Raw genomic sequence first — 26,395 nt, forward strand, 5'->3', positions numbered from 1 at the left:
ACTTTTAACTTGTTGTCTCTCCCTCCACATACGATAGCGGCCAGGTTGAAGGCAGATCTGCAACAGAGCGAGTCGGAGAAACAGACTGTTATCCAAAAGAGAGAGGAGCTTGAATGTGAAGTTCAGGGGATCCAAGAAGAATTGAATGACACTGTAAGACGCCTGAAAGAACTACAAGATGTCTTACAACGTGCCCAACTATGTCTAGAGGAAAAGAAAATAGCCATTCAAGACCTTACATCAGACCTTAGGTGAGTGAAATCATGTTCAGGATGGGAAGATTGAACAGCACCATGTTGTAAAGACAAGTGGAAGAAGTTTTTGTGTTGGATCACTCTCCATCTTTCTTCTGTACACTGCAGGTGTCAGTGGCACTTCACCTCATGCGACTCTTCATCTCTGCGTGCATCTGTTTACAGTCAGAATTATAGGATGCGTCTTACGAAGCACTCTTTTTCTAATGTTTCTTTCAGTGAAAGAAATTGATTAGAACAGTTTAAAATCCTAAATAATAAAAACATGTTAAAAGAAAGTGTATGTTTTAGTGCATTTCTAATCTTGCGATTGATTTGAAAGTACACCATCACTACCTCTGCAAGCATTTTCGTCAAGGTAATAGAATAGCTAAATTTGCTTCTAAATTGAGCTGCATGTGCGGCATTTGTGCACTCTCCTAGTTCCCATGCAGGGGTGTCTAGTGTGGCATTTTGCATGAGTAAACTGGCTGTTCTCTATAGTTGATGCAAAGATAAGGGATCATATGATGTTGGAAGGGCAACAGAGCATTGTTGCAGTGATTCACACACACATATTGTGCTAAAATGATTCAGTGGGAATAATGCAGGTGCTCTACATTTCGGAGAGCAACGTGCAGGACACAAGTTCAGAATCTGTGGAGGTCAACAGAACAGGTAATTGATTAAATGTCAATTGATTTTGCTCATAGTAAGTTGTTAGTGCACTCTGCATTTGTATGACTTGCACCCGTCAGTATATAAAATGCACATCATTGATCATTCTGTTGATACAAAACCCCATTCAGAAATCTGTCTTAAATGAAAGTTTTTTTTATTGATTAGATGCATTTCTAATAGCTAGACCAATTCGGACAATTACACTCAAAATGAAGGCTATGCATTTAAAATATATTTAAAAGATTAATGTTATTTGCAATGTGTTAGTAAGTTCTGATGTTTGAATTTATCATAAGGTATCCTAGGATACAGATTATTCCCTGACTTATTTTAAGCACAAGAATGTGCATGGTCTAATATATTACATGAAAATATCATGTTAACCATATGCAGACTAGACTGGTATTGAGCAAAGGTGTTTCTCTCCCAAACGGAATAATCTTACTAGGCTTTCAGCAAGTGGCAATATTTGCAAAATGGAGTCCTGGGTTCCATCATGCCCTCGGTTAGCATGTCAAATTTCTAAGTCACCCAAGCACAATCAGACTATATTTCATTCATGCATTTCTGAGAACCGTTTAGAACACACACACTGTCAATTGATATCTTCATTGTCAGCAACATTGCCATTTTCAAGAGAGGGTTGTCTGTTTTGATGAAGTCAGGTTAGGAATATGGCAACTGGCACATGGCAGTCAGTGACACAAGTCATGTGGTGCTGTACTAAATTGTCAGTTGTGGGAGTATGGGGGTGTGGGTGTTGTAATGATACCCTGTATGTTATAATGGTATGAGTAAATACTCTCATGGAGGCATACATGAATTGACTGTGTATTGTGTGTGACAAGATGGTAGTAATGTCCTCCAAATTGAAAATATCTGGCATATATGACACATTTAATAGACCTCTTTGCAGGGAACACGCATTTCTGTATGAAGAATGAGTATATCGTATTCCTGTGTATCAATACAAAACAGCATTATCAGTCAGCACAACTAAAATGCTTATACAGGTAAGATTGGTTCTGCTTCCCTCAATCAGTCAAGAGCCTATAGAAATTAAATACCTCATGCTCTTTGGATTGTTTACCAACTATATAGCCCCTGAAATCCCAGAGCAGTTTACAGATGATCAGACACCATTTCCAATGTATATTAGGAAAAGCGTGTTCTACTTCATTATATTTCACTTGTGTGAATGCATAGAGGCACTGAATATTGAATTTGGGGTTTTCAGAAAAACTATAAACTGCAAGAAGGAAATGGCTATAGTATTAGTTCAGTGCAAAAAAAACAGTATTTGCCATCCTCATTTCCTTTACAAAATGAGTTACATTTCTCTTTTTCTTTCATGCTGTCTTTAGAACATGTTCCTTTTTGAATATTTTCTTCTTTCAGAAAGGGCCCAAAGGTTCAGACGAAGAACACGTTTTACCACTTCCTCCCTTATGTTGATGCTTTTCATGGCTCCCCATCTTGAATAAAATCAGTGACTAAAGCACTCTGGACTGAGAGGCCCTTGGGAGCAATAAAGGGTTCTTTTGGAGTCAACGTAGGTTCGGTATGTTGGCGTTCAATCTGCCTGCAACTCAAGATATTACTGGTAGTGGCCAGCGAAACTGAGGATGATCCTGGGATACCTTCCCACATCCCTTTTGCACCTTAATAAATAAGGGAAGGCAACTGTCTTGGAATGCTTTGATTTTTTTTATTCAAAGTTTTCTTTGCTTACCTTATTTCCATATCCCTCAAGGCATTTTTAGTCCAAACTAAATGACAAAAAATGACATGTGCAGCCTGCATACAGTTATTGGAGTGATTAGGTATTTCTATTTAAAGCAAATGATTGAAATAACTTATCCTTTGAAATAGTTTATTCAAAACAATAAGCTCAAACGTGAGGTCATTAATCTTTTCCCTAACATTATTATGGTGTTTGATTAAAAAAAAAACGGTTCCAACTCATTTCAGGTACAGTAACTGTGACACATCCTGGATATCGTACACCACTATTCGTCATTCTTCCCTAGTACCTATGCATTTCGAATTGTTTTGACAAAGTTCACATTTTCATTGCCTTTACTGGGTTCAAACGTATCAATTGTGTCCTAAATGGTTTTCTCCCTTTTCAGTTACAGTAATTCCTTCTTGACCAAACATTACCGATCAAAAGACCCAATAGGTTATCAGGGATCTCAACGACATGAGTGATGCTTAGCGCTCCCCTACTGGATTCCCCCACCCCCAGGCTTCCCCTGATGCATTTTGGTCAGGAGGCCCGATGTCTGCAGTAGTTGTGCTTTAGGCAGCCAAGCACTTCATATTTCTCTGCGTGGGTGCCCATGCGGCCCCACTGACACTTCCTTTGCCAGGGCAGTAGGGACTAGACTGGAAAATGTAAACTGTAGAGAAATAACCAAACCCTTATATCCATTAAGCTAGCAGTAGTTATGCTAAGAAAAGGAGATATAACATTTTACAATAACATTTTACAAGCAAATGTATTGTACACAGAACTTCATTGTATGCAATTCTGAAACCAGCCTAGGTTTGCTTGTGTTCCCTTGTTAATTGGTCATGGCCTGGCAGCTTGGACTGGACTACTCTTCGGGTGACTGGGTGATGACTGATATGCTTTCGATTGGTCTATTTCTGTAATAGCACAGATAATCTCAAAAATGATGGAATTAAATGTTAACCAGAGAATTTATCAGTGGTTAAAAATATTCACATAAGCATTACCATCCCTCACTTCTCCTTTCCGCACTATTCCAGTTCCAGCTTACCCTTGTTTGTTTATTAGTATAGAAACAAGACCCAGCTCATGATTTTCGGTTTGGCAGGTATTAGATCTAAACTTGACCACAGATACCACTCATTTTACATTCACAACTGTAGTATTGAAGTTTCCAAAAAAGGTTATAACTCTGGGCTTCCATCTAGATTCTTCGCTGAGTTCTGAAACCCATACTAACCAAACTGTGAACAATGTTTTCTAATATTTGAGACTACTAAGGAACCTTAGACCGTTCCTATCCGAATCTATCTGTGCCTCAGTTGCAAGGGCAACTATTTTGCCCAGATTGAACTATGGAAACGCTCTTTTGGTTGGTGCCTCGAAGAACAATATACATGATTTACAGGTGATACAAAATGATGCCGTATGCATCATAAAAAGGATGTCCAGGAGAGAACACATCACCATCTGCCAGCAAGATCTACATTGGCTTCCGATTGCGGCTCGCCTACAATTCAAGGCGGCAATACTAGTCCACAAATCATTACATGGCTCTGTGCCTGCTTACATCAAAAACCTAGTATCTCCTTGTGAGCACTTACGAAAACTGCGATCATCCACATTAGCACAGGTGGAAATCCTAACATTCAGTCTTGTCAATAGCTCAGGAAGATCTTTTCTTTTCTCTTCCTCTGGATATTAAACTGCTAAAGGAATTTAGCGCATATCGCCAACAACTGAAAACATTGCTTTTTCACTAAGACTCCATTAACCCCATGCTGCTGGTCCTGTTTTCAAACAAATAAAAATAAAATAAATATGAAGTCTAATTTCCGTATGGTGCATTTTGATGTCAGAAACAGCAGCTAACAGTTATCTCTGCATTCTGCCAGATATTTTGCAGTACAAGATGATCATGGGAGATGATGCCTTTTTTTAAATACAGCCATGTGAAAAGGCGTACACTAGATGTCCTAAAATCAATTTTGGAGGAACAAGTGCAGGATCCTGAGATTATCATTTTGGTTGAACACAAATTGGCAAAAATATTGGAAACGGCCACAGAGTGAGCAAGTTTAATGTGAGGATGCAAAGGGAGAGTTGGAACCAGCAGAGGAGTATGGTTGTTTTACTATTATTGACATCAGGAGTTAGACTTTATCTGGGGTTCTGTGTCCAGTTCTAAAGGACTCATCCACAGAAGGATTACATCAATTGCTGTCATTTATGGGCTACTAAAGTGGTTTAAAAGCTCAATTCCTATTTGGGGATACTGAAATATTTAGACAGTGGAAGAAAATGACAGGATTTAGGCATTTAATTCCTACAGACATTAATGGAGAAAAAAATGTACTGTTAGGTGGTTGCATTTTTTCAGTGTAAGACAACTTCTGTAATTGGAGGTACTGGTACGAGACTGGATAGGGGGAAGCTATCCAGTAACAATGGAAACTATTGTTTCCTGTCTCCCAGAAGAAGTGATGGTTATTAAAACAATGTGTAAACAAATAAAGACTGCAGTCGAAATTGTGAAATAGTATTGAGTGAGCGAGTGATAATTGTAGATCACATATATTCTGTGAGTGAACTGATCAAACTGAATGGTCGAGCAAGACCTCATCTGCTTTCAAAAAAGATTGGAGACTTTCGTGTGTGCGAGTGTGAACATTTATCATAGGTTGCTCTTTTTGAATGCAAGCGTGTGTATGCATATCAATATAAGGATCATTTACAGCACTTACTCCTACGTCCCGTGCCCTTTCGACCATGCTGTACGGGCGTCCCTCGCTAGGGACGGGAAACAGAAACTTTTTCACCAGAAAAATTATCTTCTCCTTTAAATTTACATGTATACACGGGTGGGCTTCCCTGTCTCCGTCCACTGGCGCCACTCCTCAGTCCTCTTTTCTGCGTCGAATCGAACAGACTGCTTTCACCAGTGCTCCTGGATTAGGCCTCCGTCCTTGTTGTTCCACGCGCTCTTCCCCGGAAGAAGTAATTCTCTGTTTCCTTTCTTGTCTCTTCTAATTGTCAGGTACTGCTCTGTCCTCTGGTGCCATGCTCCTCCCCGGCACATGTTCACAACGCAGGTTTCAGCAGGTCTCCAGCCTGCGAGGGTCCCTTCCCTACATCCGACCCCCATGCACTCTGCCTCTGGAGCCTTGGCCCAGACCACGGCTGGGACGGCTGTACCGCGTGCGACTCCTTGACCCTGCACGCTCTGATGAATCGGTTACTGTATACTGGCTGGGCGTCCCTCGCTAGGGAGGACGGGAGACGGAACCTTTTTCACCAGTAAAAAACATCTTACCCTTTAAATGTAGACGCATGTATGGGCGTGGCCCTGGGAGCATGCATTCACCTTACTCCGCCCACCGGTGCCAGTCCTCTTTTCCGTTTTTCTGCATTGACGGGAACGGACCGGTTTCGCCAGCGCAGGCCATCAGCCTAGTAATTCCACATGCTCTTCCCCAGAGAAGTACTTTTGGCTTCATTTTTTCTTGTCTTTAATCAGGTACCTCTGTCCTCTGTCACCACGCGCCTCCCTGGCGCATTTTGACGTCAACAGGCTTGAGAGAGATATATGGATATGGATATGTATATGTATATGTATGTATATGTTTGGTACAAGCTTGCTCTTCACTCCCAATGCTGGCGCAAGGTTCACTGATCCCTGGATCCTCTCCGTAGGGTCCAAGTGCTTCTGCCTACCTATCCCTCCTTCTCCTCTCTCCTCCCCTCCGCGAGATTGGGACAACAACTCTGTTGGCGGAAATTCGCTCGCTCGTAGAGAGTCGGGCAGTGGAGGAGGTCCCAGCCTCCCAGTGGAGTCTGGGCTACTATTCGCAGATTTTCACCATACACAAGAAGAACCAGGCAGGCCTGAGAGTTGTGTTGGACCTTTCCACCTTGAACCTTTCCCTTCCTCTTCAAAAGTTCAAGATGGTTACCGCAGCACTTATAGTAGAGTCATTGTGCACGGGAGACTGGATGTGCTCCCTGGATCTGAAGGATGCTTACCTACATGTCCCGATCTGGCAGCCCCATCAGTCCTTTCTGAGGCTCAGGATCATGGGCTTTCATTTCCAATACAAGGTTCTATCCTTTGGTCTCAAATCGGGCCCCAGGGTCTTTACAAGACTGGACGTGGTGGCCGCCCTACTCGGGGCCCAGGATCACCACGTCTATCCATACCTAGATGACTGGCTCGTCAGGGCGAGGTCTCCGGAGGCAGTCCACCACACCGCCTCTGCCCTCATGAATACATTACACAAGTTGGGATTTTCCATCAATCTCAAGAAGTCGCAGCTGGAGCCCACACAAACGTTCCTGGGCCTCATCTGGCATACAAGCTCCGAGAGAATTTTCCCCTCAGAGGACAAGATCACTGCCATCAGGAGAGTCACAGGGCATTTTCTCAGCAGAGAAGTGACCTGGGCATGGTGGTACCAACACCTCTTGGGCATCATGGCAGCATGTCTCCTGGCAGTACCGCACACAAGGCTAAAAATGAGGCTATTGCAGTTGCCCTTCGCAGCCTCCTGGACTCAGTAGAAGGGTTCCCAGGACCTGGTCTGGTGGAGCACAGACAGCAACTTGCAGATAGGCAGGCCTTTTTGTCAGCCATCTCCGCAGGTTACCATCACCAGACTCATCCCTAGAGCGATGGGGAGCTACCTTGGACAGCCACAGTGTCCATGGGATATGGTCCCATCGGGCGCAGGCGGCCCACATCAACTGGCTCGAATTGATGGCCATCTGGCTCACTCTCAAAGCCTACCTCCCCGATGATCAGTGGCAAGTTGATCCTCATTCAAACGGACAGCTCCACCAGCATGTATTGCATCAACAAGCAGGGTGGCACCAGATATCCTCCCCTTTGTACTCTAGCAGTCAACATTTGGGAGTGGGCTCTGATAAAATACATGCACCGAGCAGCAATTCATCTCCCTGGGGAGTCCAACCTGGAGGCGGACAGGCTCAGCAGACTGGGTGCATACAACTACAAATGGCAGTTGGACCACCAGGTCCTTCAGGGGATCTATGACAGATGGGGTCATCCTCAGGTGGATTTATTCGCCACCTGGTCCAACAGGTGGTGCTCCCAGTTCACGTCCTGGCAGGGACAGGGCTGGGTGCTCACTGGGCAACGGGATGCGGATTCAGTGGTACAACATGAACACGTATGCCTTCCCTCCCACTCCCCTGGTCCACAGGGTAGTATGCAAGATTCAGGAGTCCCAGCACCTTTGTGTCATCCTGATAGCTCCATGGTGGCCAGCAAGGCCTTGGTTCTCAGAACTTCTCAGCCTGTCGGATCAGCCCACGGTGCACCTTCCTCTGGACCCAGCTCACCTACTCTCACAGCAGGGAGGCACCGTCATCCACCCCGCCCCCAGAGGTTAGTCCTTGCAGCGTGGTTACTGACCAGGTCACACCAAGGCACCTGCATCTGTCACAGGCTAACCTAGACATTATACAAGGTGCTAGCAGCAATGCTACCAGGAGCCAGTACAAAAGCAAGTGGACTAGGTTCTGTCCCTGGACGGAATCAAAGTAGTTTGATCCATTGACGTGCACGTTGGACGACGTGCTATCCTTCTGGGCCCACTCAGGTGCAGGTAGGCACATGCCGCACGTAGCTGGAGGCCATCGGAGCCTACCGGAACACGGAGGAGGAGGTATTTTCTTCCTCTAATCCGGTGGTTAAAAGACACTTGGCGGCCTGACCAGACTCTACCCGCCTATCAAGAAGTCACATCCTGTGTGGGACCTCAACGTGGTCTTTGGCGCCCTGGCGCATAAACCATTCGAGCCGATGGGGTCCGCGGACATCAGGCTAGTCACCATTAAGACAGCCCTCCTGGTGGGTCTTACCTCTGCACGCAGGGTCAGTGAAATACACACACTGGTGGCTTCAGAGCCTTATACTACTTTTCATAAGGACATGGTGGTGCTTAGAACTCACCCCGCATTCTTACACAAGGCGGTCTCCTAATTTAACCTTAATGAGGAGATGGTGCTACCTACTTTCTTCGCGGACCCTAAAGACGAGGTAATTTGGGTACTGCACTGTCTAGATGTCGGGCGCGCTCTAAAATTCTACCTGAACAGAACCAAGAGCTTCTGCAAACCAGAAGCCCTCTTTGTCACCTTTGGTGGGGCAAAACCCGGCTATCAGGCTTCCAAGCCTCCATAGCAAGGTGGATGGTTACAGCCATCAAGGAGGCATAGGAGGGGCAGCACAAACCTTTTCTTCAAATATTCATGCCCACGCCATCAGAGCAGAGGCCACGGTGGTTGCTTTCCAAAGGCACGTTCCGTGCCAGGTCACATCAGCAAGGCGGCTACATGGGCTACACCCTCAGCCTTCTGAGAGCACTACTGCTTGGATGCCAGCTCCAGGACGGATGCGGCATTTGGTCAGGCAGTATTATGGAACTTGTTTTCTTAAGTGGGGCAGCTCTCCACCCTGTGGCTACATTTATTTATTTTGACTTTTATATAGTGCACTGAACCCTAAGGCATCTGGGCACTTTAAGCTTAAGGGTGTGGTTACAACAATTACAAAATACATTAGTGACCAAAAAACATGCATTGGAAAAGCCTGACCACCTGTTGCAAGGCGGTTACATCTAGTCATGCAGTTAAAAATGGAAAGTCCAGGTACATGAGTTGGAAAAGCATGCCTCATGTTGCGAGGCGGCTACATCTGGTCATGCATTTACAATGTAGAAAGTGCAGCAGTAATTACAGACCTGCCAGCTCTAACAAGGCAGGTGAGAAACACATTGCGTCCCTAGGCACAGCTAGGATGGATAACTAACAAAGCAGGTAAGAAATACTGTGCGTCCCTGGGCAACGCTGGGCGGAGAAACACACTGCGTCCCTAAGCACAACTAGGATGGATAACTAAGAAATACTGTGTGTCCCTGGGCACCGCTGGGGTGAGAAACACATTGCGTCCCTAAGCACAGCTAGGATGGATAACTAACAAGGCATTCCTTGCAGGTAGGAAATACAATACAGCATGAACACAGCAAGGATGCAGATCTAGCAGGGCAGTTGAAGAACACGATGGGTCACGGGCGCATGGAATGCGGATGAACAGTAAATGAAACTATTTCCAAAAAGGAATGGGCACACGAAATTGAGGTGGCCGTGTTAAGGTTTAAGTTGATTAGAGTCAGTGGGGACTAGAAGTGAGATGGCGAAAGTCATCAATTGAGAACTCAGTAAGACAATCACACGAAGGATGTGTGATTGTTTCAGTTGAGGTGGTCGCAGAAGGTCTTTGGAAGGGATCCGGCTCTTCAACAGTCTGGCCATGTCCAGACAGGGAGCCTTATTCGGGGCCTTCGTCAGAGACCCGCTTATGCCTGCCGGCCGCATGATTGGCTACTTCAGAAGGGGGTAGAGCAACCGGATCGCGGCAAGGATTGTAGGCAGTGGCTGCAGGGCAAAGATGGTGATGGCCATGTTGAAACAGTGTGGGCTTGGCCAAAATACTTTTGGATTTCGAAATGAAAGTGGAAGACAGTTTAATCCGCAATAGAGGCGCGACAGGTGCGCAGTGCAAGTCGCTGTAGAATAAATCTTTTCTAAGCATATCCTTTGTAATACCCGGTGTTCTGTTGCTGGGGGAAGGTCTCAGCTCCTGTTGTTCCCGCTGCCGGTGGTGAAGGCAGCTGCCTCTCGTCAAAGGATGTAATCAGCTGTTATCGCCCATACAGTATGGAGGAAAGGGGATGGCACGTAGGAGTAATTGTTACTCACCGTAGTGACTAATGTATTCCTAGTCCATAGTCCCCTTTCCTCCATATGTCCCACCATTCCCCCCCTCCCCCTAATAAAACTTGTGTCATTAGGCAATGGTAATATTGTTGACGTGTCAAAGGTGATTGAGGAGTGGTGCCGATGGGCAGAGTCAGGGGAGCGCATGCTCCCAAGGCCGTGCCTCCATGCGCATTGAAATTTAAAGCGGAAGATGTTTTTTTCTGGTGACAAAGGTTCCGTCTCCTGATCGCTAGCAAGGGATGCCCATACAGTATGGAGGAAAGGGGACTATGGACTAGGAGTACGTTAGTCACTACGGTGAGTAACTTATAATTTATCCTAAGCGACTCCTTCCTCCTTGGGAAGCGCCCAAGCGGGAGGGGCCTTCAAGGTCCTATAACCAGCAAGAAGACCAAGGCTACTCCAGCTACCGGCCCATGGGCCGAGGAGTTGCAAGAGCCTACCGGTCCTACCGCTGAGGGACTGCAAGGCTCTATTACAGGGCACCATCCCGAGGGGCTACGCCCTAGTACTGGACCCATGTCTGAGGGGGCGCCTGTACGCAGCACTACCGACACCATGCCGAGGGCACTCCACCTCCCAGGTCTCGACTTGAGGTACAGGGCACGTCCCAGCCTTCGCTATTCAACGTACAGGTGGACACTGGACCCAGTTCAGCAATCGCCACGCCTCAGGAACGTGGCGCAGAGCAAGACAAAATGGCTGCTCACAGTGTGCCTTTCCCGCACAGAGACGAGGCAGGGACAACGCCTGTCACCTGGTCCACGTCCTATCCCTCCACTTCGCAGGGAAGGTATGCACCCCCCCCCAGTTTGTCGAGTCAGGTCCTGCCCAGGACACTGCATTTTCAGTCCGGCCCCTATGTCCTCAGGAGCCCCTACACTAGTAGGCGCCCCTCCTGTTTGTGAGGGATAGGTTCTTCGAGAAGTTCCTCACTCTCATGAGATCACCACAAATGGGGTCCCATCCTCAGGGATGTAATCGGGGACATGCTTCCTCTGGTACAGCCTCAAGCACCAGCTGGGGTCCAGCTCAGCCCCTGACTCCCATACCCGCGCCAATCGTGACAGCCCCCTCAGCAGCCCCTGGCACTGCCAGCCATTACCCCACAGCTGTCTGCACCCAGCACTCCTCCTGCACCCCCATATTTGCAGGACACAATGATGGACACGGACGAGGAGGAAGATCCTGACACACCATTGTCAGCTAAAGCATTCCATGAGAGTCTGGACGGGTCTGGCTGAGTATCTAGGCATCCCTCAACTGCAGGCGGAGCAACCTGGCAGATGTACCGACACTTTGTCCTGCTACAAGAACCGGCATCCCTCTCCAGAAGGATGTGGAATCCTGGCCAAAAAGGGCTGTGTCAAGCCACACTCCACCCAACCCACCAATAAGTGCCTGGATGCCAAATACAGACAGATGGACAGGGATTCCCGCTTACTGTCGGTGCACCCCAGCCACATTTCTCTGTTATAGCTGAGACATCGCTATATTCCAAACCGCAGTCTTCTTCAGCTGCATCCGCTTCGGCACTACTGGGCAAGGAGGAAAAGCTGTTGGTGGTGCTTGGTAGGCTTCCTTCCAGAGCTCCCTTCTCATTGCCAGGCACGGTTCAAGGCAGGCTTGGCAGAGGCCAAGATTGTGGCCCAAGATATAATGGAATCTACAGTGGCCCACATTGACACCTCAGGCAAAGCCATATGCATTGCTCCCGACATGAGAAGGACGGCTTGGCACAGGGCAATGAAATTCATTCCAGATATGCAGGAGCACATCCTCAACCTGCCTTCTGAGGGGGGGAGACTTGTTCCACTTGACAACAGACGAGGAAGTAGACAAGAAAACAATAGCTACCCGACAGCTAAATCCTTGTCTGTTAACAAAATCCATGCCCAAGACCTACAGCCAGGCTCACCAGCACTTGGACAAGGATCGGGCCCTTGGAGGCTTTAGGGGGCTTCCAGGCGAGATGCTCGAGACAACCTGACAGGTCCCTGAGCCAACACAGGCGCAAGCAGGACAAGGCGGCTAACAAGGGGTTTTTCCAGTCCCCCTCCTCAGCACCAGCCTCAGAGAAGTTGTGACGGGTCCATCCGGATCCATGAGTCTCCAGTGGGGGGCAGGCTTACCCTTCACGTACACCCCTGGCGGATGAAGTTTATGGACACGTGGATCCTCTCTGTAGTGTCCACGGGCTTCAGGCTACCGATTCCTCAGTTTCCTCCTTCCTTCCTCCCTTCCCCTCCCTCAGATTGGGACAGCAACTCTTTTGGCGGAAATATGCTCACTTGTTGCGAGCCAGGCAGTGGAGAAAGTCTCAGCTTCTCATCGAGGCAGGGGCTTCTATTCCCGGATATTCGCCATACTCAAAAAGAACCTGGCTGGCCTGAGAGTTGCGGTGGACCTTTCTTCCTTGAACCTTCCCCTTCAAATGTTCATGATGGTTACCCTAGCCTTCATTGCAGAGACGTTGTATGGGGAAAGTGGATGTGCCCCCCGTATCTGAAAGATGCTTACCTGCATGTCCCGATTTGGGAACCCCATCGGTACTTCCTGTGGTTCAGAATCATGGGTTTTCACTTTCAATACAGAGTGCTACCCTTTGGGCTCAACTCGGCCTGAAGGTCTTTACAAGGCTAATGAACGCGGTGGCAGCTCTACTCCGGGCACAAAGCCACCACATTCATCCATACCTCGACGACTGGCAATACGTTGCACAGCTACTGCTCTCATACATACCCTATACGATATGGGACTCTCTTTCAATCTCAAAAAGTCACAGCTACTGCCCACTCAGACATTTCTGGGTCTGATATGGAATACAAAGACCGAGAGGATCTTTCCCTCAACTGACGAGATTGCAGCAATCAAAAAGGCAACAAGGCATTTCCTCAGCAGAGCAGTAACCTCAGCCTGGTGAGAATACTGGCGGCATGACTTCTCGCTGTACCGCATACGAGACTCAATGAGGAGGCTACAGCTTCATTTTTCAGCGTCCTGGAATCGGGAGGAGGGTTCTCAGGCAGAACCAGTCAGTATACCACAGCATCTCCACCAGGACCTAGTCTGGTGGGGTACGGACAGCAACCTGCTGGTAGGCAGGCCATTCCGGCAGCCTTTACCTCAGAGCATCATCACCGCAGACTCGTCCCTAAAGGAATGGGGGGCTTTCCTGGACAACTACAGTGTCCATGGAATCTGTTCTCATCAGGAGCAGCTGGAACACATCAACTGGCTCGAGATGATAGCCATCTGGCTTGCTCTCAAGGCCTTCCTCCCCATGATCAGCAGCAAATTGGTCTGCATCCAGACACACAGCTCCACTGGCATGTATTACATCAATAAGCAGGGCGGCACCAGGTCCTCACCTCTCTGCAGTCTTTCAATCGGCATTTGGGAGTGGGCACTGTCAAACAACATTCACTTGTCAGCGTTCCACCTTCCTGGGGAATCCAAGCTGGAGTTTGACAGGCTCAGCAGGCTGGGTATGGCCAATTAAGAGTAGCAGTTGAACGAAGAAGTCCTCAAAGGGATCTTCAGCAGGTTGGGCCGCCCGCAAGTCGCCCTCTTCGCCTCCAGTTCCAAATGCCCACAGTTTGCCCCGTGGCTGGGGTAGGGCAGGGGCTCTTTGAGCAACACATCGCAGATCTCATGGAACAACATGAGCGCGTATGCTTTTCCCCCAACTCCTCTGGTTCACAAAGTCCTCTGCAGGGTCAGGGAGTCTCAGGGCTACCATACTGGGGGCCAGACGTGACTCCACCAGGAGTCTGTACAGGTGCAAGTGGGCTAGGTTTTGTCACTCGGCAGAAACAAAGATGATTGATCCATTAACAAGTTCACTGGACGATGTTCTATCTTTCTCAGAGCATATGGCACATTCAGGTGTGCAGGTAGACACATGCCGTATGGATCTGGCGGCCATAGGGGCATACACGAAATCTGGTGACTCAATCTTTTCTTCCTCCAACCCAGTGGTCAAGACCCCCTCGGGCGCTTATCCAGGTTATAGCCACCTGTCAAACATCCACACCCAGTCTGGGACCTTAATGTGGTGCTCGGCATGCTGGCACACAAACCATTTGAGCCCATGGTGTCCACGGACATCAGGCTTGTTACCATCAAGACGGCCCTGCTGGTGGCCCTTACATTGTCACATGTATCAGTGAAATTCAGGCCCTGGTGGCTTCAGAGCCCTACACAACATTTCACCGTCTCGTCCTTTCACCTAAACAAGGCGATAGTACTCCGAACTTTCTTTGCAGACCCAAAGGATGAGGCTCAGAAGGTATTGCACTGCCTGGATGTCAGGCGTGCTCTAAGATTCTACCTGGATAGACGAAGAGCTTCCGTTTATCGGATGCCTTGTTCATCACATTTGGAGGATCAAAACCAGGTTGTCAAGCATTCAAGGCCTCCATAGCAAGGTATATGGTTATGACTATCAAGGAGGCGTACAAGGGGCAGCGAAAGCCTTTGCCGGCAAACATGCACGCCCACGCCATCATAGCCAAGGCCACAGCAGTAGTCTTCCAAAGACATGTCCCATGGCAGACTATCAGCAAGGCGACTACGTGGGCTACCCCTCATCCTTTTGCAAGCACTACTGCTTGGATGCATGCACCAAGGCCGACACAGCATTTGGCCAGGCAGTTTTGAAAAATGTATTTTCTTAAGATGGGCAACTCTCCTCCCTGGGGCTGCATTCAGTTGTAATCTTCCATATAGTATGGAGGAATGGGGACTGGACGTAGGAGTAATTATAAGTTACTCACCACAGTGACTAACGTACTCCTAGTCCATAGTCCCATTTCCTCCATATGTCCCACCATCCTCCCCTTCATAAAACCTGTGTCATTAGGCAATCTTAATATTGTCGATGCGTCTAAGGGGACTGAGGAGTGGCGCCGGTGGGCGGAGCCCAGGGCTGTGTATGCTCCCAGGGCCGCGCCCCCCACGCGCATCTAAATTTAAAGGGGAAGATGATTTTTCTGGTGAAAAAGGTTCCGTTTCCCGTCCCTATCGAGGGACGCCCATACAGTATGTAGGAAAGAGGACTATCGACTAGGAGTATGTTAATCACTACAGTGAGTAACTTATAATTAATGCCAGATTCCTTTTGCTTCTGAGAGCTGTAATAATTGCTGTTATTATTAGCCAATCCAATGGTACTCAAAAAAATACCTAAAGCGTTTCACCTGCATTTATTTGAACTATCGAGGTACAGAAATATTTTTGCGTTGTATTTTAACATGTGTGAAATACATAGGGCAGCTAGTTGTCATGACTAGGGAACATGTTTACAGCCTGGAAATATGATTAATTTCAATGTTAAGAAATGCATGAAAACCAAAACACAAATGGCACTTATCCCAAAAGAAATATCATGATGTTCTAAGACAAGACTAGGTTTCCGCAGCATGTAGTTACTGGACAGTGTGCTTCTGTATCCAACTTTGAAGTTACGCCATCACAGCAAGTGTACACTAACATCCAACAGTGTGCAACTAAGAGCAAATTAACCTACTGGCATCAGGATAGTAATCTATATCTGGACTCTTTTGCAACCTCTGCAACTCTTTCTCGCTCTATTCTTCCCTCTGGCCCGATGCACTGTGCATGGCACACCCTGGATGTTCTGATCTCAGACCTCCCCCTTTCTAACTCTCTCACCAGTACTCTCTCCTGGAGTGACCACTTTCTCCTCTCCTACCATCTCTCCCTCTCTCTAACCCTCAGGCCGAGCCACCCCTACACTGCCAACTACCTTCTCGGTCATCCGACCCATGAAGCGTGTGTTGGTTGAGGCTTTCTCCACCACTTTCTCTCCCCTTCCTTCACTGCTGGCTGACTCACATCCTGACACAGCCCTTTCCAACCTCCATTCTTCTATCTCTGACACTTTTTGATGTACTTGTCCCTGTCATGAGGATCCGCTGGAAGCCCCAAGCCAAGTGCAACTCTTGGTGTGACTCGGACCTCGTCACCCTTAAATGCAAGTGCAGGATGGCTGAGAGGAAATGGCTGGCATCTCGGGCATCCTCTGACAAACTGGCCTGCTGCCGGCTCGCTATCCACACTAAGAAGAAAGCTCACATCCAAGCCTGTGTCTCTGTGGCATCGAACAACTCAGCCGAACTCTTTAAAATCTGCAAGCAGCTGGCCAATCCTGCTGCCGTCTCTACTTCTCCTGTCCCCTCCCAGACCCTCTGCACAGCCTTGGCGTCACATTTCATCTCAAAAACCCAGGACATCATGTCCACTCTCTCTTCCTCCTCTGCTCACCAGCCCTCTGTCCTTATCCTACTCATTCTCTCTTCTGCTTTATATACGGTCAACCATGGCATCCTGCTCAACGGGTTCCATGATAACCTTGGTATCAGGCCCTGGCCTGGCTGACCTCTTTCCTCTCTGACCTACCCTCCCCGGTCCAACTTCGGTCCTTCCTCTCCTCTATCTCTCTCTACCTGTGGTGCACCCGAGGGGTCTAATCTTTTTCCCTGGCTGTTCAACCAATACCTGGCACCTCTCACCCACTGCATAACTGTATTCTGCTCCAACTTTAAGTGCTATGCGTATGACACTCAGCTCGCTTTCAGGCTCCCCTCTGATGCCTCTTCACCATCTCCCATCCCTGATTGGCTGTCTGTTATCCAGGAATGGTGTGCTGCCAATGATCTCTGCCTTTTTGCCAGTAAGACGGAGATCCTCCTCATGGGCTCACCTGCACCTTCCTTTCCTGTCAGTCTCTGGCCTCCCACACTGGGCCCTCTTCCTACTCCCACCTGTGAGGCTAACGACCTCTGGGTCATCTTCGACTCCACACTCTACTTCTCTCCTCACATCTCTGACGTCTCTAAGAGGTCAAACTACCAACTAAATCTCATCAGAGGTATTCTTCCTTTCCTCACCTTCCCCCAGAAGCTCACTCTCTCCAGAGCTCTAGTTCTCTCTAGGCTGGACTACTGCAACAGCCTCTTTCTAAGTTTACCTGCCTCTACTCTCTGTTCTCTACAGCTCATCCAGAACAGGACTGCAAGACTTGTCCTTGGCCTCAATCCCAGGGATTGTATCTCTCCAGCCATGAAATCTCTCCATTGGCTCCCATTGGCAGCAAGGATCAAGTTCAAGACCATGTGCATTGTCCACAAGGCCTTCTGGGGCTTGGGACCGCAATACCTCCAACTCTCTATTGGGAAATATTTTTCTACTCTAGCTCTTTGCTCCTCCAACTCCTTGAGGGTCAGTCACTACTCCAAGAACCGAGTTGAGGGCAGATCTTTCTTCGGCTAGTACCTGCCTCTAGAACAGCCTCCTTGCCTCTTTGAAACTTGAGCAGAGCCTTCTCTGGTTCCGGAAGCACCGCAAGACCTTCCTCTTTGCTTCTGCCTTCTCTCGTCCTCTCCCCTGCTAATCTCCTGTCTGATACTGCACTGTTCACCTGGCTACCCTCTGAACTCTGGCCCAGGTCCCTGCCTGTCCAGTTGCACATCCGCACTGCCTGCTGGCATCCCCTGCACTTGTGGTCTGTATCTGTAACCCTACAGTCCCCTTTCCTGCACTTATTAGACACCTGCTGTTTGCACTTTTAACACTCGCACTTGCCACCCGTTGGCTGCACTACTTATATTGATTCCATGACCTGCACTTGCCCATCCTTCCTCCTCCCCCCTGGCACTTCTCCCCTCCCTGCTCCCCTGCACTTGCGCGGTCTCAGTTTCACTAGGCCAAGTAAGGTCGTTGTTTTGTCCCCTCTGTTTCCCCTCCCTTGCCTCATCGCGCCTTGAAACACTTGTGCATAGGCACGTTATAAATGCCATATCATAGCTGAAGTTTTTACATAGCGCTTAATGGTGGGTCATTTCACTTCTCAAAACTGCCATGACATGTTATTTTTCCAATATGATGGTACTCTATTTATTGACCACTGAAAGATGAAGGGCTCAGTTGGCATTGTCGGGATTCAACCTTCCAAATGGCAGGCTTGCCCCATGTTGGGGGACAGAGCTCAACTCGTGAGCTATCCACTAGGAGAATATTTTTGAACATTAACCACAGTGATACTCCACATATGCGTTCCCATGTGATATGTTGTAATCATCATGCAATAGAGGTATATGTGACCTTGACACACTGCTCGCTTTGTTTCCCCCCTGAATTTAATATAGCAATAAGCACCACTTCTGGGGGCTTCACTGGGTGCTAACAGCACAGGGTTACCACCCAATAAAGCCCCTGGAATGGGTGTTTTTATTGCTATTGGCACTTGAGGCTAAACCTCGGGGGTGCCAACAGCAATTGTAGGAATCAGCGACCCGTTGATGAATACAAAGGCATTCATTCCTCACCTAAGATGGCTGCAATGGGACTGGAAGTCAGGGCTCTGATGCAGAGGCCCTCTTCCATTTCTGTGGTGGCTATCGGTGGAATCGAATGAGGTGAGACATTGTGCCGTAGCCCTGCTGCATGTAAGTGGGGGATGCCAGTGGAGGGGGGGTGTGGAGGGGTGGCGGGGAACAGGGAGACTACGGAGCGGAAGGGAAGATGGTCAGCGGGTGCCTCTACTGCTCAGGTTGCTCAGAACCTCGGCTTTGATCATTGGATTCAGACCGGTTTTTGAGCAACCTGATGTACCCGCCCAGCGTGCTAACAATGCTTTCCAGCTCAACAAAAAGGATAATTCGAGGGGATAGTGTCCTCCGACATATTCCATATCTATGACAGGTAATCACCACAGCTGTGCTGATTACCTGTCATAGATATGTAATACGTTGTCGGACCATCCCATCGAAAGAACGTTACCAGGTAAGAGTAACTTGTTCAACTCTCCCATGGAGATCTCAATAATTTACATGATTATAAAAAAAAAATATTTTGCCACTGAATGGTTTCCTCAAAGCGCTTGATAATCTGTGGGGTAGGAGGGAAGTGTACTTGAAGAGAGGTTCTGTGGCTGGTTTGGCAGCCTCCCTGAGCTGCCAAATGCAGTAATAAAATTGCTAAAAGCACCTTTTTTTCATGCAAATGTATTGCTGTTGGCACCCTGAGGGTTAGCATCTGGGTGCTAATAGCAATAAGCACCCGTTCCGAGGGCTTTACCTGGACCCGGAATTAAGGCCCTTACTTTGCTCTGCTCTATAACTTGGGACCCGGAGCCGGTACCACCTGGTGAAGCCTTCAGAACAGGTGTTTATTGCTATAGTAACAGCAAAGTGGAAAATGGGCAGACATTTCTGTTTTTTTTCTCATCAGAATTATAGAATTATTACTGCTAATAGTAGGATTATTACTGAGAGTTCCAAAATAATCTATACATTTTGTCCAGTGTGCTCTTAATACCTGTGGCTAGTTAGGTTAAACTTTGTGTACATGGCTCTCCTTCTTTGAAAAATACGAACGGCCGACCTGAGGGGGGTGAGCCCTTGATCCGCTGACTTGTCCAGGTTCCAGGAAAGGAGTTTGGGGACTTTATAGGTACCAATTGTACGAGGCACGCGCCCCCTCATGGGGCCCCACTAAGTTGAGCTCTAGACTATGTGTGCACTAGACTATTCGACAGTCCGAACTTAAAAATGCACAATGCGACCCTGCAAGACAAGTTTGAAATCGATACCTGTTCACTGGCGATGGGGGGTGGGGAGAAGGGTCATTGACTGAACGTTCTTTATGGGAATGGAATCGAATTGAAACTATATGTTTGTTGTAATGACCTAAAAATGTCAATAAAAATTATATTTAAAAAAAAAAACTTTGTGTCTAAAGGGAGATATTGTGTGTTAGATGGTCTAAGCATGTACTTGAAGAGTTAGTCACAGCAGAGGTACAACTAGTAAAAAGGAAGAAAACAGTTTTAAAGGAAATAATCTAACAAGTCCCAAATTGATCTCCAATTCGGTAAAAAAAGAATTCATATGATGATTGCAAAGACGTTTAAGTTCACATGTTCATATACGCTCCTGATCCTTATTCAATTATCAGATGGAAATAGCAACTAAAAAAATAAACTGAAAAGTGTTGAAAGAGAATAGAATATTTATAAATGGGCTTATATGGGCCATAATGTGTAAACTGTCAACTGTCTGTTCCCCTAGTACACCTGCAGTCACTTTAAGAGAAGGCCTTTCAGCACCATATCCCAGTAGGAAGGAAAATCGTTGGATGCTTTGCCAAAGGAAGGTAGATTGCCATGAAACAGTGATTCCTGATGACTGTCAAACTTGATATTTGCATCCCTTTCATTAGTTTCCCTCCCTTGGTTCCCTCGCCATTGGAAAAACTTCATCCTTACTACACCCACACAAGGTTATTGTGAATTAACGGTTATGGCACCACAAAAAGAAGAGGTCTATAGAGTGAGTTCAACCCCCCCTTGCACACAAACCACCTATCCCCACCCACATACACACACCAGAGAGAGGCCCGGGGTGTTGATTCTGCAACTAATGAACACCCGCGCCTGTCTCTTGTGGCGTGCCCCAAGGGTCTTGTGTTTCACCCACGTTGTATAACGTGTTCACTAAACCCCTTTTCGATATTCTGGACTACCTGGGTGTCACGTATACCAATTACGCTGACAACACCCAGATACTAATCCCTATCACAGGTGACTACACTTCTGACTCCCTCGCCATCAATGCCATCTACCAGGTCATCCAAGCATGGATGGCTCAAGACGTCTAAATGATGAAAAGACAGAGCTCCTCATTCTCGGTTCGCCACAAAAAGTCACCAAACTTGACCATGCATTTAAGTCCTTCACCATTGATGGGAATACTATCCCAACTGCTAAGGACACAAAAACCTTAGGGATCTACATTGACTCGACCTTATCCTTGACGAGACAAACCAATTCAGTCTCATCCGCAGCGGCTTATACCTGTAAGCTTATTACTGTCTGTCGCCCGTTCCTCTCCACAGCTAATTGTGTGACCTTGGCTAGGACCCTTGTACTTTCAAAGGTCGATTACTGCAATGCCCTTTACCTAGGCACTAATCGCTGTAACTTAAATAAGTTACAAATTGCCCAAAACAATGCGATCAGAGCGGCCCTTAACATTCCCAGGCGCCAACACATAGCTGACACTAGACGTAACCTTCACTGGCTCTCAATTCCCCACCGAATTTCCTTGAAATCTCTGGCTCTCACTCATAAATGTCTTCACAACCAAGCTCCCCGTTACCTGGCTAACAGATTTGCCCTTCACAGCCCCACTAGACCTCGTAGAATGGCCCAAGCCAACTGCCTCGTCATCCCACGATTCAATCTCCAAAGATCAGGTGGAACCAGCTTCCCCATCATGGCAGCTAAATTATGGAACTCACTCCCTAATGAGCTGAGAGCAGAAACTTCCTTTCTGAGATTCAAACACCTTACCAAAGTTTGGCTGTCCTCCCAAGACATCTAACACTGGCGCACTGCTTAACTTGTACTTTGATGTACCCTTGTATATACACTCTGCTTGTCTTCTTTTGTTTTTATTCTGCTTGTAAACTATGTAATTTTACCTGTAAACATTGTAAGTACTGCCATGTCTGCTTTTATCTTGTTGTATCCAAGTGATGCGCCCGGTTGCCCCTGGGCCTGGTGCGCTATAGAAATAAAATAAATACAAATACAAAGACAGCTTCAAAATAGTAACCCTGACTCAGATTTTGCTGGCTTTAGCAGGGGTCTTTGGCTACTCTCCTTGGACATCCAAGAGAGACAGATGAAGTCTTGCAGCGGAGATATTTGTTACGGCAGATAAGTATTTTAAAGTCAAGAGCCTGCCTTGAGTTTTTAAACAGTATATTGAAGCAGTTGCAACCAAGTTGAAAAGCAAGGTGGTTCATGTCTTACCTGCAGGGGTGTTGCTAGGTCTAGAAAAGACCTGGGGCTAAACTGATGTCGGAACTATCAGGACTGGGGGCTAGCAAGCCTTTTGCTTGTAGCTCCTGATGTTCTATCCGGGGCTACAACCAAAAGATCAGGGGCTACAGCCCCCTTAGCCCCTCTCCCCCAGCAACGCCTCTGCTTCCCTGACTTGGATGAACGATTGATAAATGTTTGGTCACCCTGGAAGTAGACCTACTGCTTTACAGTTTGTGTTTCTCTCTAAACTTTGAGAAACATCAAAATGCAGGCTTCATTTCACTCAGGCTATGAGTGATCTGACATTGCAAAATTCGTTTTCATCTCACAAAGGGTTCTCCACAATGCGCCTGGCTTTTGCATCATCGGGTGTCTCTTGTGCCTTAGGAGAGGCTAGTAGTGAGGCCTTTGCAATGGGTACTTTTGAACCAGTGGAACCAATTTTGTAGTTAGTTCACCAAGATCGTGTTTCGTCACCCATCTACAGGAAGTTGGTGTGGTGGGCTTCAGAGAACAGCTTTCTGATTAGGAGCAGGTTAGCCTTTTGGACACCACATCTAACCCTAGTCTGTAATTCTTCTCTCATTGGCTAGAGGGTCTATCTGGACTTGTTGTCTATCAATAGTCTTTGGCCTCTCCATATAAACCATTTGGACCTCACACAATTTAGTTGGCCCTGAGAGGTTCTGCATCAGTGGTGCGTGGCACAAACTGCCTAACTCTACTGTGCTCCATTCATGTACTAAGTAATGGAGGAGAAGCCAAGTCTTTTCCCCTTAGTAGTTAATGCTGTGTAATGGACATACGAATCTAAACTCTGGTGAACAACATGCTGTTATCCATTCTGCCATGGAAGGTTAAAAAACACAAAAGTGAGTGAACAGGCTGGGTCGGCAGCAGGGGAACTAAGTAAAATGTTCTGAAAAGGGGGTTTCATCCGTTTTCAGTGGCAGTGGGCTTCTGAAAATAGACTGTGTGCTTCTAAAAATAACAGCCCTTGGTTAGGTGTGGGATTTTCTTGGGCATGCAGATAGGTTTGGTTGTTGACCATCTGGGTGTCTGCTGTGGAGACTACCTGCTTCCACAGGTGTCCCGGCCCAGGAGAACAGGATGTTTTTGCATGGTTCACACCTGGGAAGTGGTATTTTGAGATATAGAGATTGTGTTTATACCAATGAGCGAACGTATGTTTGTTCGGACAGAAAGCAAGCAACTAAGGCTAGTTGATGGGGAAAGGTTTTGTTCTTGGGTAAATCGGTTGTCCGTTCGAGTTGCAGTAGCCCACTTGTTTCTAAAGTTTGAATGGAGGTTAGAAAGAGAGCGTTTCATTTTAGGAAACATAAAAGATTATTCTGCAGCCAATTACATTTTCAAGGGAGACTTTATTTACAGTTCCACTGTTGGGCCATCTTGAGAGAGGCTTAGTTAAGTTGTTCCCCTCTAAAAATGTTGGTTATGCCAAAGTGTGATCTGAAATGTGGATTTCTGTTGACTATCAGTAAGCTAGGCAAGTGGGCGAAAGGTTGCTTTCACTGAAGCCACATGACTTTTTTGAGAGAAAAGCTCAGTCTGGCCATCTTTTCGGCTACAGTAATCAGAATGTAATTTCGCCCAAAAAATAACTTTTCCATCTTTCTGATTGGTTGCATCCAAAGAGGGCCTTACATCTGTGTGCAGAACTGCGGATATCTGGAATGATAGTCATTTATGTGTTTGTTGCAGTGGAGCACAAGAAAGGGCCTGCAAGTGTGTATGGTGGAATATCTCCAGATAGATTGTCCCTATGTATCAGTATTTGTAAAAGGTCTTCAAGGAGGTTCCAAAGGGATTAATGATGCGCTCTTCAGTTGGAAGAATAAAGATTTTCCATAATAACTTACTAGAAATTCTTGATTCTATTAAAGACACGGAGGCGAACATTATGCTTCTCTTTCTTTTAATTAATTATTTAACAAAAGCTCAGCAGCAAGGTATTTCCGCACTTACATGTAACAAAACTCATGTTGGACGTGCTAGGAAAAAATACATAACCAGGAAATAACTTAAAACACAAAGTCATCACAATACAAAGCAGAGCAAAAAACTCCAAATCCCATGATGCCCAATAGTACATCGGTGCCCCAATGTCACGTGACACAGTTCCTCCAATAAGTGTCCAGATGTCCCAATAAACAGTCCTGAATAAGAAACGACTTCCTCTTTCGAGGCTGCGAACTTGCTGATATCAGTGATACACTCTAAACAGGCCCAACGGGGTAAGATCCATCACTGTGTAAGTTAGGTAGACTTGTCTGCGGGAGCTGTCAAGAAAAATTTGAATATGTTAGCTCTTGCGTATAACAACCCTAGTTCTCAAAAGGGCGGGAAGAAAACATCTTAATATTATTATGCAGTGTAAACAAAGTTAAACTGACAGTTTGAAGTAACAATAGTATAATTTACATGCAGTACAATATGCTTTTCTTCGAAGGGTGGGATAATGTTCGCCTCCGTGTCTTTAATAGAATCAAGAATTTCTAGTAAATTAATATGGAAAATCTTTATTCTATGTCAAGACCAGAGGCTCACATTATGCTCGTTCAAAGCTTACTTACCACTATCGAAGCAGGTTGTTCTACTGGTTTCAAGTACAGTTGTTTAAATATGGACTCGCCTGCCCAGTCAGCCATTCTCATGATGTCCTTGAGACGGACGCCAACTTGAAAAGCTTTATAAGCCATGGCTCCTCCCCTGACTGAATGAGCTCCGAATTGCGATGTATCTACTCCCGCTTGAGCCAGCGTCCAACACACCCAGCGAGCTAAGGTAGGGGCCGAAACTGCTTTGTGAGGCTTACGAATAGCTATAAGGAGTTGTCCGTTTGGAGAAAGTCTAAGCGGAGCCGTGACTTCCTCATAAGCCTTCAAACACCGAACCACACAAAACTTGGGCTGTTCTCTGAATGCCGAGTAAGAGATTACTCTAGAATCACATTTAGTCCTCCTTCGTATATGAAAAACGATACCGTCCGGAGAGAAGGACCTACCTTCTAGATCTAGAGCCCTCACGTCGGATACTCTCCTGCAGGAGATCAGACAAAGTAGTGTCGTAAGCTTTCCGGATAGTGCCGTACGGGATAACTCCTCATTGTCCAGCCAGGAAAGCAAGAGATTGAGCACCTTATTGACGTCCCAAAGTTTATTGTAACGGGACGCAGGTGGCACTGTAAGGCGGATACCCTTCATTAACCTACATACTAGCTGGTGTTCTCCCGCTGGAGCTCCCTGTATGACATTGTTCCCTGCAGAAATTGCTGAACGGTATGCGTTCACTTTTCTATAGGCTAAACCCTTCTCTACTAAATATGGTAAAATATTTAGGATTTCATCTAACGGTGCTGAAACTGGAGGTACGTCTCGGTCCTGACACCACCGCTTCCATGCATTCCAGGAATTGGAATACTGCTTGCGGGTGGCAGGGGCCCAACTCTCTTCAATGAGGTGAATCGCTGTGTTGGACATACCCAGAGTTCTCCATCTTGCCCTGAAATCCTCCACGCTGCCAAGGTCAGAGACCCGGAGATCAGTAGAGGGTGAGCTCGTCCCCATGGATCTGACAGGAGATCCCGACACTGGGGTAGAAAGATTGGAGAATCCGTGGAAAGTTCCTGAATAACTGGATACCAAATCTGAGAAGGCCATACCGGGGCTATGAGGACTAATTCTGCTCTGTCCAGCCGGACCTTCGCTAGGGTCCTCCCTATCATTGAGAAGGGGGGAAACGCATAGAGTACCCCCTGTGTCCAAGGCTGTAGAAATGCATCCGTCGCTGATGCTGCTGGATTGGGCCTCCAGCTGTAAAACACTGGCAGTTACGTGTTGAGCCGAGACGCGAAGAGATCCATGGACAATGGGCCCAAATATTGTTGTAAGTGGAAACATATGTTTTTGTCGAGACTCCAGTCGCTGGAATCGGCGTAATGGCGAGAGTGCCAATCCGCTATCACGTTCTTGAGACCCGGCAGGTACTCCGCCGTTACTGAGATCTGATGATCCAAGCAGAAATGCCAGAAGTCTTTGGCTAGCTCTGCTAGTGGACGGGACCTGGTACCAC

At 47.0% G+C, this 26,395-nt stretch overlaps 1 protein-coding gene across 4 annotated transcripts in view; it reads left to right on the plus strand.

Annotated features, from left to right (window-relative positions):
* CCDC18 (coiled-coil domain containing 18) overlaps positions 1–26,395 on the plus strand; it is a 2,185,916-nt gene that overhangs the window by 1,497,985 nt on the left and 661,536 nt on the right. For all 4 annotated transcript variants that reach the window (XM_069641832.1, XM_069641829.1, XM_069641831.1 and 1 more), the window contains exon 21: positions 38–251. In XM_069641832.1, coding sequence (XP_069497933.1) covers positions 38–251 — 214 coding nt within the window. The remainder of the gene's footprint in view (positions 1–37; positions 252–26,395) is intronic.

Source organism: Ambystoma mexicanum, chromosome 1q, assembly GCF_040938575.1.
Source record: "Ambystoma mexicanum isolate Mex_15411 chromosome 1q, UKY_AmexF1_1, whole genome shotgun sequence".
In the NCBI taxonomy this organism is placed as follows: Eukaryota; Metazoa; Chordata; class Amphibia; order Caudata; family Ambystomatidae; genus Ambystoma; species Ambystoma mexicanum.